Source organism: Tasmannia lanceolata, unplaced genomic scaffold (assembly GCF_043159265.1).
Source record: "Tasmannia lanceolata isolate RefF3 unplaced genomic scaffold, GAP_Taslan_0.1 ptg000015l, whole genome shotgun sequence".
Classification (NCBI taxonomy): Eukaryota; Viridiplantae; Streptophyta; class Magnoliopsida; order Canellales; family Winteraceae; genus Tasmannia; species Tasmannia lanceolata.
This window is the reverse complement of record NW_027518692.1, coordinates 34,182,942-34,195,482: the sequence shown is the minus strand read 5'-3', so window position 1 is coordinate 34,195,482 and position 12,541 is coordinate 34,182,942. Positions and strand designations below refer to the sequence as shown.

Sequence of the window (12,541 nt, the reverse complement as noted above, 5' to 3'; positions counted from 1 at the left end):
ACATCCGCTTCCACCCCTATAGTTTAAAACGTGACAAATACACCCCTGTAGTTTCAATTTGTTTAAGGTTTGCCCCCTCAGCTGAAGATTCGTCCATAGATTGAAGGGTTAGGATGATCCGATGGAGCTGATTTTTTGGGCACACCATATCTATGTCAGGACCCATCAAATGAACGCTTTGGATCATCCAAATAATGTGGGCCCCTACCCGAATCCAAACACTACCAAAAAATCATCCAAATAATGTGGGCCCACATTGTTTGGATGATCCAAAGCGTTCATTTGATGGGTCCTGACATAGTTAGGGTGTGCCAAAAAAATCAGCTCCATCGGATCATCCTAACCCTTCAATCTATAGACGAACCTTCAGCTGAGGGGGCCTACCTTAAACAAATTGAAACTACAAGAGTGTATTTGTCACGTTTTAAACTATAGGGGTGGAAGTGGATGTGTCAGAAACTAGAGGGGGTGTAAATGTAATTATCCCTTTAACTTTTAACTAACAATAGAAAAAAATGTACATACTATAACTTATGTAACTCGGGTCGGGTCGGGCCCCTTCAAACCCGGCTCGACCCGAGATTCATGCGGGCTTTTAAATGCTGAACCCGGCTCGACCCGAAACCCATGAAACCTGAACCCGACCCAGGCTATTTTCGGGTCGGGTCGATGCGGGTCAGGTTTGACCCGGCTCGAGTTGCAGCCCTAGTACAATCATAGTTATTCGTTATTTTGCTTTCGCTTTTATGGTGTAACTCAACGAGAGATGCATTGGATCTTTTCTTTTTTTTTTTGATGGGTAAGCTGGGGTTAGGCAGGACCCCTACCAGAAATATTAATTGAAATCGAAAGATATACAAGGAGCAAGAGAGCAACCCCTAACATAAAGGGGAAAACAAAGAAGCAACAAGCCAAACAAAAGCAACAAAACAGGGCGAAACCCCAAGATACAAGACAAGCCCGAAACATGGGCAAAGCTCCCACACTGCAGGGGGACAATAGCAACCCACCAAGCAAGGACCAGAGAAAAGTAGCTACAGCCCACTGAGGATCAGAACCTTCCAGGGATAAGGCCTTTGAAAGCTGGTGGAGTTCGAAACCCAGGTAGGGGAGGAACAAAAGGTAAAACCTTCCCTTTCTTTTTTGAGACTAAATTCCAGGGTTCTCCATTGGAAGAAGAGGGAATAGAAGCTGAATTAGATAATGGGCTATCTAATGGGGGCTTACTACTATTAATCACATTTGTTATCACAGTTGCTTTGCCTTTGTCAATTGCGTCTGGGGGAATCGGGGTGATGGTTCCTCCCTTGGATACCATATTTCCTTGATCACAGAGGGCATCAAATCTGTTATAGAGAAGATTCTGATTAGGAGGCAAGCTCCTACAGGTAGGAAGAAGATTTTCGGGAGAAGACTTAGCTTGCTCAGGGACTACACTCTTTTGGACAGGTTTCCAAACCTTTTTGGGGACCACATGAGAAGAAATTAAGGTACAATTCTCCAAAGAATGGCTGAAATCTTTGCACCTAGAACATGCCTTGGGCTTCCAATCATAAACAATTTCTTGAATGATCTCCCCAGAGGAAGTTTTAAGCTTTATAGAATCAGGGAGGTCTTGCTCAGCTGAAATTTGGATGCAAATTCTTGCAAAGTGGAGTCTTGAAGTTTCAGCTGTGTGGGTATCCATGTAAAGTGGCTTTCCGATCATGCTTCCAATTCTACTCAAGCAGTGAGGGTTCCAGAATTTGAGGTGAAGCCCAGGAAGACGAACCCAAATTGGGATTTCTGGCAATTTTTTCTTTTCAAGTAAGGAATCAGAATCCCACCTCTGCAATATAAGAGGTTTTCCTCCATAATGGAGGTTGTTGCCTTCCAGGACTCTAGTACATTCTTCAGAGCAAGAGAACTTTAGCAAAAGGAATCCATTTTGCAGAGAAACAACTTGGAAAGGGCCAGTAAGGTTCCATTTCCTAGAAAGGGTATCTTTAAGAGTGGAGAAGAATGGCCGTCTCCCAAGGAAATACCCCACCAGACAATTTGCCCACTGATTTTCATACCTTTGGATCTCTTCATCTTGAAAAAGAATTTCCAGATTTGATTTTTCTTCCTCAGCTGGTGAGATTTCTGAGAGTTTAGTTGGGATAGGATGCCTTGCAGTGCAAGGAGTGGAATTCTGATCATTGAACAGATTTTTCCAAGGGAGATTTACAGCTGGTAGTAGATCAACTATATTTGCTGAAGAAATCTCCTTCCCTATTGCCTTTGCATCAGAAAGACCACCATTGTTCTTGAGAGGGACAACACCAGCTGAATTTGGAGCAGTAATGCAAATAACAGGAGAAACTAGAGGGTCTCTGCATGAACCGAAGTTGGAAGAGATCACTGGATAATCATTACCAGGGGCGAGGATGGTAGTGGCTGGATTGGGAACAAAGCCATCCACAGGAGATCCATGATTAGCAATGGTAGGAAGACCATGGAGGTCCTTTTCAATGGGATATGAAGAATGCGGGTAAAGAGCGGCAGTGCTATCACTGATATCAAAACTGGAAGAAAGATGGGTTGATTCCCCTCCCTTTCCAGCACAGCCTTGAGAATCATGAGCTAGACTAGCTTTGGTGGATTTCACCAAGGGTCCACCTAACAAGCAAGTCTTTGAATTCAAAGCTGAACCAGTAATGACCGCACTAGAACTCTGCACTGTGTAGGATTTCATTTGACCAGCAGACATGGCAGTTATGGCAACATCAGTACCTCCTGCTGAATTTAATGCTCCAGTACTAGGTTGTAAGCTAGCAGCCTTAGGATCAGTGCAAGGGTGAAAGGGGAGAGTGGATTCCTGGTTGGAGGTTTTTTCCACAGCAATGGCAGAATCCTCAACAAATGGAGGGTTTCCAGTTTGAGAAGCAGCCAGACTGATTTTCAATCTATCTTCATAGCTAGAGAAGATTTCTTCCTCATCTTCAATTTGCTGCTGAAAAAGAGCTTTGGCCTTCTTTCTACTCTTCTTGTTCTTACTCTTCTTTTTTGATGAGGAACTGGACTCAGTAGAAAGGATAGAATGGGCTGGAGAGTGAAAAATCTCGGCATCAATCTCTTTTAGGATGTCCAATTTGGCTTTCAAGGTCAAGGAGTTATCTATATTTTCATTGTCAACAAGGGCTTTGATTTTGAGAAGTCTTTCACTTAGGGATTCTACTTTACTTAACTTGTATTGGATGAACTGAGTGAAGGTCAATGGCTGTTGCTCTTCGTCCAGCAGCTCAGGTAAGCTGGAATCCAGAGTTTCCAACAATCCAGAAGATGCCTGAACGAGAAATTCTTTGGAGTTTCTCAGAATGCCCGGGGACCAGTTTATCTTCAAGTTACCAAAATTCTTTTGTGCAGGTTCATCATCCGAATCCTCAAGGGGTCCCAGAACTGATGCTTCATGTTCTTCTCTCATGGTGAGACCCAACTTTAGAAGAAGAACGCTCGTGAGCCTTACCGAGTTCGTCAACGAACTCCACTCCTTCACTAGATCTTAAAGAAAATGGGATTTCCCTCCTCCTCCAAGCTCTCTTTCACACTCAGAAATGGGTTTATGGAGGAAAGGGTGGAGAAGATGGAGGAGGGATGCCAAGATCCGATTGGACGGGCGGTGGAAGTGGCGGCACGGCCGGAATCCGGCCGGAAATGTGGCCGGAGAAGGGGCTCTCAGCCCTACCCTAACGGTGGTACCCCTCTACTGACTTATCCAAAAGAGAAGGGGCTCTCAGCCCTACCCTAACCGTGTTCGTTATCTCTCAACATCTCCAACATCAGTTTGTCTGCATTACTCCTGCGATTTGCTGCCCCTGGATCTTCGTCGTTCGGATGTCCGAGCGTTTGCTGCATTGGATCTTTTCTGTTAAGATGTTCTTTCTCAAACGCGCGGACAACATTTTGCATGTTAACCAACGTGGTTAAAGTTGAAACTGAGTCCTAACATCTATGGTATAGTGCAAGGGAACTGATAATCACACCCTTGCTTTGATATTGACACTTTTAAAAATTGAATGAATTGCTCTGTTTTTGTAATCAGGGCCATAGAGGTCCATCGTCAACATTGACCATTAATATGGTATTGACATCTGCACTCCCTTCTTTTGATAATGGCACTCAAGATCTTTCCATTTCTTTAAATTTGATTCCGAGGGCGGCTACCAAAATAAAAACAGAAAACTGTTTCCATTAAAAAACACGGGTTCACAATGTCTTCACAATTGTGCAGTAAGACAAAGAAGAGGATGTCAATTATCAAGGTCAATTTTGTTACCATCAAACAACAGGAATACCCACTGATGTTGGCAGTTGGCACCACCATGTTTTGATAATCACACTAACACATCTTGTCATTTATTATTTAAACAGCTGTGAAATGTTATTACAGACCTAAAAACCTCTTAAAAGTCAATTAGAAAGAGAAGACACGATGACTTAGTGCGATTATTACCAAGGAATCTCCGGTAGCAGGAAAACCTGTTGATGGCATTTGAGTGAAATTTTAACTACGCAAAAAGGGTAGTTTGGTCATTTGTGGCAGCGTCCTTATTTCTAGAAGGGATGGATGGTCTATTTCTTGAAGGGAGTCCCATTTTGAAAATGTTTTCCTTTGACTTTTAAAATCATTTGAAAACGCTGCTCCGTTTGGTTGCCGGAATTTTTATGGTTCTCGGGACTTTTGTGGAATTTCCGCAGGAAACCCACGTTTGCTTGGTGGCCCCAACCTGAAATTCAATCGGCTTGGCTTTTCCCCACGCAGCCCGAGTCAAATTGGGTTGAACCTGTTGGGTTCGGGTTGAGCCCGACCCAGGTTGCACCCCGAGCGAAGGGGCGGAGAAGAAAAGGATGCCAATATATCATTTCCCTTAAAACAAAGTAGTTAATAAATCGTAAGAGTGCCATTATAAAAATGGGGAGGGCTGATCTCATATTCTCCTATCAAATTATCAAAGGAAGATGATTTTTTGGCGCCCCCCCCAAAAAAAAGAAGGATTATGCGCCCCACTCTTACGTGAATTGTGGGCAGACTTTAATGCTTTTTGACGGGGTACCAGTGGGGCGCATTATCCTACAATGGGGCGAAAAAATCATTGCCCATTATCAAATTGCAAATTTGCTCCGGTCATGGCACTCGTGTGCAAGTTGCATGTGACAACTGCTAAAAACTAGTGAAAAGATATGCTCGCCCCCTTTCTTCCCCAGTACACCCCCTCTAATAATATTTATGAGTCCTGACTATTGCAGGACAAGGAGCCAAACGGTCTTATTCTTGTCACCGTTGGATCTATATTTTCCTCTGTTCTCTTTATCTCTCTTTCCCCACCAGTTTGATTTGTTCAAACTTCCAGAGAGAGAGAGAGGGGGTTTTAAATTCTTCATCTTCCCCTCTTTCTCACCACCTTCTAACCACGCCCCCTTTGACAAAATTTCCGCGTCTGATCTTTGAAATTCAGCCTCAAAAAGGAGAATCCTCTTCCCCTCTTTCCCTTGCATTATTTGTCCCAATTTTCTTATTGGGGATTTCAGGTACTTTTTTTCCTAAACCATCTTCAATTTTCAGTTTTTTCTGGTTCTGAGTTTTGATTGCAACCCTATTTATGTTGGGTTTTTGTAATTTTTTATATTCTTTTTAATCTTGATGTGGTTTCCATCTTTTTAATTTGAGGGTTCTCAGAGTTTTTCATTTTTGCTGCTTTTGTTGTTCTTAATTTTCTTTGTGGGTTTTCAATTTTCATGTACCTTTTTCTAAATCATCCTCACGTTTCAGTTTTTTTCTGGTTTTGGGTTTTGATTGCAACCCTATTTTATGTTGGGTTTTTTTTTTTGTGATTTTTTGTGATCTTTTTAATCTTGTTGTTGTTTCCATCCCTTTGACTTGTGGGTTCTCAGAGTTTTTAATCTTTGCTGCTTCTGTTTTTTTTTCTTCTTAATTTCCTTTGTGGGTTTTCAAATTTCATTGTTTTTTCGTGGCTTGATTGTTTTGTATCTTGCAATCCGGTCCTTTTGTGGAATTTTAGGGCACCTTTTTCTAATCCCTCTTTCAATTTCAATTTTTTAAATCTTGTTTCCAGGTTTTGATTATCTCTTGTTTAATTTTCACTATTTTTTGTCTTAATGTTTTTGTCTCCTAAAAAAAATCCACATTTTCCTCTATGGTTAAGTCATCTAGGCTTTTTTTTCTTGTTCTTCCTATATTGATCGTTTGCGACTTTCTAGAATTTTTTCTGGTCTCTCCATTAATTTTAGTGTTTTTTCTTTCTGGGTTTTGCTTATCCTCTTCTTTTATGTTGTTTTCTGCAATTTCCTTTTGTTTTAATTGTTTCTGCTGGGTTCCATCTCATTGGTTTTAGGATTTCAGATTGGTTTTTACTTTTTACACTACCTGCTGCTTTTTTTCTTTTTCCAGTTTTCTCTTCATTATCTTTTGTGTTGATTGTGCAGTCTTTTATCTTATTATTTGTCTGTTGTCTAATTTATCTCATTTGTGAATTTAGGTACCCTTGAAGATCCAGTTTCGTAATTCCTATTATCCCATTTGATTTTTCCAATCTCTTCTCTCTACAACAATGTTTAAAACTGGAATAATGAAATCACCACTGAATAAAGTTGCAAAGCAACGGTCCGCAGACCCCGGTTTACCTGGCTCTAACCCCTTTGATTCCGACTCCGAGACTGATCTTAAACAAACATCTAAACCCACAAGGACATCGTCCGCTCCCGTTCCCTCTAAAGAAGATCTAAGGACTACTCTTTTCAGTTACAATGAAGAAGCAGAGAGAGGTGCTTCTTCTTCTGCCTCGTCATCTTCCTATTCGACTTCTTTAGCTGCGAAGAATCACTATAGGAATAATTTTCGTGACACGGGCGGGTTGGAGAACCAAAGTGTGCAAGAACTAGAGGGTTATGCGGTTTATAAGGCTGAGGAGACAACAAAGCAAGTCAACAGCTGTTTGAAGATTGCGGAAGACATTAGAGAAGATGCTACAAAGACTCTGATCACATTGCATCAACAAGGAGAGCAAATTACACGGACCCACATGACTGCTGCCGACATGGAGCATGACCTCAGTCGGGTAATTCCCTCTTTCCTTCATTCAGTATGGTGTTATTTCTAACATGGAAATTTCATATTATGAAAGTTTGTCATCTCAGACATTCATTGACACAACCTCTAGGCTTTGTTTGGAGGCAGGTAGTTACCTTGTAGATTAGTGGTATAAGTAGTCAATAGGATCCCCCTAGAATTTACCTCCTAAAATAGTGATATGTAGTGTTTGGTTGCCAACCTCGTAGAGTAGTGGGAGGGGCATCATTACCAATGTAGAGAGAGAGAGAGAGAGAGAGAGAGAGAGATTTTCCATGAAGAATTCCACCATTTTGAGAAATTTGGCATGGGAGGTATGAGGAGGGAACATGGATGGATGCCACATCACCAGACATGCAATGATTACCTATGAATCTTGTCTGGTAGTCTCTAAGGATTGTGATGCTAAATTGGTAACTAAACACCATAAATTTACAAATAGTGCATTTTTTGCTGGGGAAATCCTTGAGGATGCCAGGCGTGTGGCAACCAAACAGTCCCTAAAGAAATGCTTTATGCTACCGTTCTTCTTTTCGATTTTTTTAGTGTTGTTTATGTAATTCTAATGTATCCCTATTTATCTTGATGCACTTATCCACATTTCTTATTTATTTAATATTTGGTATAATTATCTCTTCTCATATATATGACAACCATTCAGAGTTCAGATGTCTGAGTGTGGTTTGTAGGGTTGCCATGCCTGACATCTATATGCCCCAATAATAGGAGTACTGTTTGTTATAATGTGTTTATCTATTTATTTGTTCTTTAACTTTGTGGCTACAGTGTCAAGTAATTGACTAGAAGGTATAGCTTGTTGTCCTTTTGTTATGCTTGTCACCAGATTTGTGATTTTATTTTAGTTTATTTTATTTTTCTTTAAGTTGTTTTTCCTTTAAGCTGAGAAATAGTTTCTTCCATTTTTGTATTGGATATGGGAGTTGTTTAAAATTTGAATCATCCTCACAGGAGTGGACTAATTGTGATGTGCACCACTCATCAATTGCTTAAGAAATTCTACCGAATAGATTCCTGTTTCTAAATGTAGAGGTTCGTTTTGATTTGTGACTTTGGGTCATATATATTTTTAAGCCAAAAAAATCATGTTTACTCCCCCAAGTTGTCATGATTTCTTCCTTGCAATCCGTGTCTGCGCCTTTTGTTATCCAGAATGTCAACTGACTTTGCGTAAACCCAATTTAGGAGGGATATCTCTTCTTTATATTATTTTAGAGCCAGAAACCACAGCCTCTAACCCAATCAATTCTTAAAATCTATGTCCTTTAAGAGCATGTGAAACAACCAGTTACTTGGCGTTATTTAATCATTTATACTTTAACACTCCCCCTCACGTGTGGCCCCTCTTTTGGGTTTGGCCTACGCTTGGCACTTGTGGCCCCCCTTTTGGGTTTGGCCATTGCATATGGATTTTTGCTATCCATGAGGTTTTAACTCGGGCCCTTTGGCTTTGATACCATGTGAAACAACCAGTTACTCCAAAAGCTTAAGCTTTTGGAGATGGCATTATTTAATCTTTTATACTTTAACGGAGCGCAATGGAAGCTCCGTATCCAACTATGCAGAAGTTGGTACTCTCAATGTTTGAAAAACTGATATTCTTTCTGAAATACGTAAATGAAGATTGATTTAAGTTCTGTTCTCTTTTTTTTCCCACGCGGGTGTTTTTTTTTTTTTTTTTTTTGTGTGGGGTGGGGGGCGGGGGGGGGAGGGGGGGATGAATAATGAACTCGAAGATTGGATCAACTTGTGGCTTCTCTGGTTCATATGGTAAGACATTAATGGGCTTATGGGGGGGGGGATGAATAATGAACTCGAAGATTGGATCAACTTGTGGCTTCTCTGGTTCATATGGTAAGACATTAATGGGCTTATGGATGTGGTTTGTATTATGTTTTGCTAATGGTTTTGTTGTCCTACATCACCTTCTGTTCCTTATAAAGGAGCTTGAGCTTTTGGTTATCCGACCTTTCATTGTGAAAGTGCTGCATCATTGTCACTCGTTTTGAAATGAGGCTTTTTCATGTTCCTCTCATTTTCTCTTGTAATTATAGTTTTGAAGTCTAATGTTGTTTCATTTACCTCCCATCTTCTCATGTAACCATTGTAATTTTCCTGGGTGTGTGTATCATTTGTTTGTATATGGATAAAGTGGATATTTGTATTTTATATATGTTCTAGTTTGTTCTTTGATTATGTATAGATTCATCATTCAGATTTGAAGCCATCTTCAGGTTTCCAAAATCATGCAACTTCTTCCTTGAAAGTTGAAAAATCATAAATTACTTCATTTCTCTAGGGAAAACCTCACTATATATGTAAACAAAAAATAGAAAGGGAAGGACCTCTCCAACCTTTCTTTCGAAACCTAAAACTTATTCTATTATTTCTTTTAACATAATTATGTAGGATGATGTTTCAGGCTGTTAGTATTCTGGCAAGTTACAAATTATTTATGCTCACATGGTCTCAAATTTGCTATTTGAACTTTTTTTTTTTATGGGTATATTTGAACATTAAATTGTGAACAAGAGGCTTGTCGTGACTCAATATGTTTTCTGAACTCCCTTTATCTCATTCTAGTACCAACCAAAAAAGTGATAAGGAGAACCTATGTAGTCAAATATCACAATTAAAAGTTGTGTGAATTAGATTCCTGGATCGAACCCATATTTAAATTTTATTCAACTCTTGTAAAGTTTTATTGGATAGGCTCTTGTAGCTATGATGCAGGGAACACCTTCATGATTTTTTGATGTTGTTTTAGGGCGAGAAACTTTTGGGAAGTCTTGGGGGCCTTTTCTCCAAGACATGGAAGCCAAAGAAAACTCGTACAATTTCTGGGCCTGTGATCACACGAGGTAAGTTTGTAAGAACTTTTGGTTGTTGATTTTTTTTTTATCTTGTCAATGTCTGTATTTCATTTAGTCATTTGATTTGCAGATGATCCAATCAAAAGAAAAGGCAATCACTTGGAGCAGAAGGAAAGATTGGGAATAGCACGGAGTCCTCCTCGTGGGCGAACAAATGCTCAACAATATGCTTCTGAACCATCGAATGCACTACAGAAAGTTGAGGTCTGTGTTGTTACTTGTTGACTAAATAATCAAAAATCATTATCTATTATATATTGGGGGACCCACCCCTCAGGCCAACAGGATTTATATTTTTATGTTTTTTCGCCTTCAATAAACAGGTAGAGAAGGCAAAGCAAGATGATTCTCTTTCAGATTTAAGTAATGTGTTGTGTCAGCTGAAGGATATGGCTGTTGACATGGGATCTGAGATAGAAAGGTCAGTCTCTTGCGTGACATGAAACACAATATCTCTTTCCATTTATTCATTTAAGAAGCAGCATAATCTAAGACTTTCTATGAAATTACCCTATCTATTCATAGGCCCTCCTCACCAAATAAACTTTTTTCATTCAATCAATTCAGAAGAGGGGTACCAAAAGTACTTGGATCAGAAAAGTAGAAAGGAATGAAAACAGAACTCAAAAAGATCACAATAAACATTGTAGTTTAGATTTTGTGATCACCATTGCTGTTTGTCATAATCCATTGATATTTGTTCATTTGTTTCATTCTGATCCTGTTCTGAACAATCTTGTTTTGATAATTGCAGGCAGAACACAGGTTTGGATCATCTACATAATGACGTGGAGGAATTGAACTATAGAGTGAAAGGTGCCAACCAACGTGGACGTCGTCTGCTTGGGAAATAGACCATTGATTGAACATCATCAGTGGTTTTCAGCTACTTTTTACCGAGCATGACTTTGTTTCTTTATGATTCCTTATAATTTTTTAATGGTTTGGTAGAATTTGGATATGTTGGGATTTCAGATTGGGTCTTATGATATTTACAGATTTCTTCCCCTTTGGGCATACAGCAAACCAAAATGAAATTGTGTCTATTTGTCTGACAATGGACAGGAGAATGTAATTTTCTTTTGGGTTCATCTATTGGGCATGGCGGTCTGAAAATCCTAGTCATTTGGATCAACCTACTATTCCTCGTTGATGTAGATTGTCTCTGTTTTCGACTATAATGGCAGGCGAACAAGTGCATCCTCCAACAGAGGAGATTTCTTTTTGGGAGGGGGAGAATAGTCTTCAATAGTCAGAAGTGGACCATCAACAGCCCATCTCCTTGGGGAACCAATAGGATCCTATTACAATTTTAGGGTGCCCCTATCAATTGAGGTGGGTCCCATGGACCCAACCCATTTTCCTTTGTGTAATTTATGATGTAGAACAAACATATAGAAGAGAGAGAGAGAGAGAGAGAGAGAGAGAGAGAGAGAGAAAACATATCTTTCAGCCTAAAACCCAGTGTGTTTGGTTGCAGAGAAGTAGGGGTGCGACTCAGGTTGGGTCGGGTTGAGGCCAACCCTTACCCAACCCGCGATAGGCCCTAACCCAACCCAACCCTTGGGTAATTTAGAGGATGGAGGTCCGGTTCGGGTCGGGTTGCCTAGGCCTCAACCCTAACCCAACCTGAAATTAAATCGGGTTGGCTTTTTCCAACCCAACCCAACCCAAGGAAATGGCAACCCAACCCGAGCAAAAATCGGGTTGAACCCTTTGGGTTCGGGTTGAGCCCGACCCAAGTTGCACCCCTACAGAGAAGCCGGGATGGCTTTAGGATTTTGCTTGGAATTTTGCCATGTCCGCAAAACTCGATGTTTATGGATGCTGATGGGGCACCCTTTGTCTCCAAAAAAAATTCAATGCAAAGACCCCAAAAAGGTGGAATTTTACTTGGATTTCTTGGGAATTCTCTCTCTCTCTTCTTCCAATATATTGGTAATGACATTCCCTACCACTACTCTAGGAGCCTGACAGCCAAGCACTACGAGGCCACAGATTTTAGGATCCAGGTTTTAGTTTGAAAACAGTTTAAAAGAGGGTTCATGATCAAGCCGTTGCATGCTGTCCTGACAGCCTTTCTTGGATTTTAAGGAATCTAGGCTTTAGAAATCTCTCCCCCATCTGGAGATTTTTAAAACTCGGAAACATGGGACGATTGCCTGCTCTCTTGCTGTCAGGAAGAAGGGTGAGAAATAAAAAAACAACCGCTCCTCTCTTTCTTCTCTCATCTCCAATCTACAATTTTAAGGAAATCCAAGATTCTAAAATCCGCGTATCCAAACAGCCCCTACATATTTATAGAGCTCCAAACTTCTCCATCTCTGGAGTAATGTATAAAACAAGAGGTATGCTAAACGGTGGAGAAAGGTGGCTCTGAAAATGGTAGATACACATGAAGTGGATCCAATAATGCCGCTCTTCTCCACCATTTCTACAAGGGCGCCTGTGAGTTTAGAATCCCTCTATAACAAATGGGATTAATGGATGTGAAGTTCCAAAGACTTAATAAAGAAAAGCATTTTTGTCATGACTACTCGAT

General features: G+C 40.3%; 1 protein-coding gene across 1 annotated transcript; it reads left to right on the top strand.

Moving 5' to 3' along the window:
• The first annotated feature begins 5,276 nt into the window (after positions 1-5,276).
• Positions 5,277-11,134, top strand: LOC143846769 (SNAP25 homologous protein SNAP33-like). The gene is made up of 6 exons (XM_077355325.1): positions 5,277-5,550; positions 6,519-7,097; positions 9,894-9,987; positions 10,070-10,203; positions 10,323-10,420; positions 10,754-11,134. The coding sequence occupies exons 2-6, from the start codon at positions 6,591-6,593 to the stop codon at positions 10,851-10,853; spliced, it is 933 nt and encodes a 310-aa protein (XP_077211440.1). The 5' UTR covers positions 5,277-5,550; positions 6,519-6,590; the 3' UTR covers positions 10,854-11,134.
• Positions 11,135-12,541: the final 1,407 nt, after the last annotated feature.

What these genes read in the sequence shown, in the direction of transcription:
- LOC143846769 (XM_077355325.1), top strand. Translation starts at nt 6,591, where the DNA reads ATGTTTAAAACTGGAATAATGAAATCACCACTGAATAAAGTTGCAAAG. An exon ending in TGGAGCATGACCTCAGTCGG is followed by an intron (nt 7,098 to 9,893) that starts GTAATTCCCTCT and finishes ATGTTGTTTTAG; the next exon opens with GGCGAGAAACTTTTGGGAAG. An exon ending in ATGGGATCTGAGATAGAAAG is followed by an intron (nt 10,421 to 10,753) that starts GTCAGTCTCTTG and finishes TGATAATTGCAG; the next exon opens with GCAGAACACAGGTTTGGATC.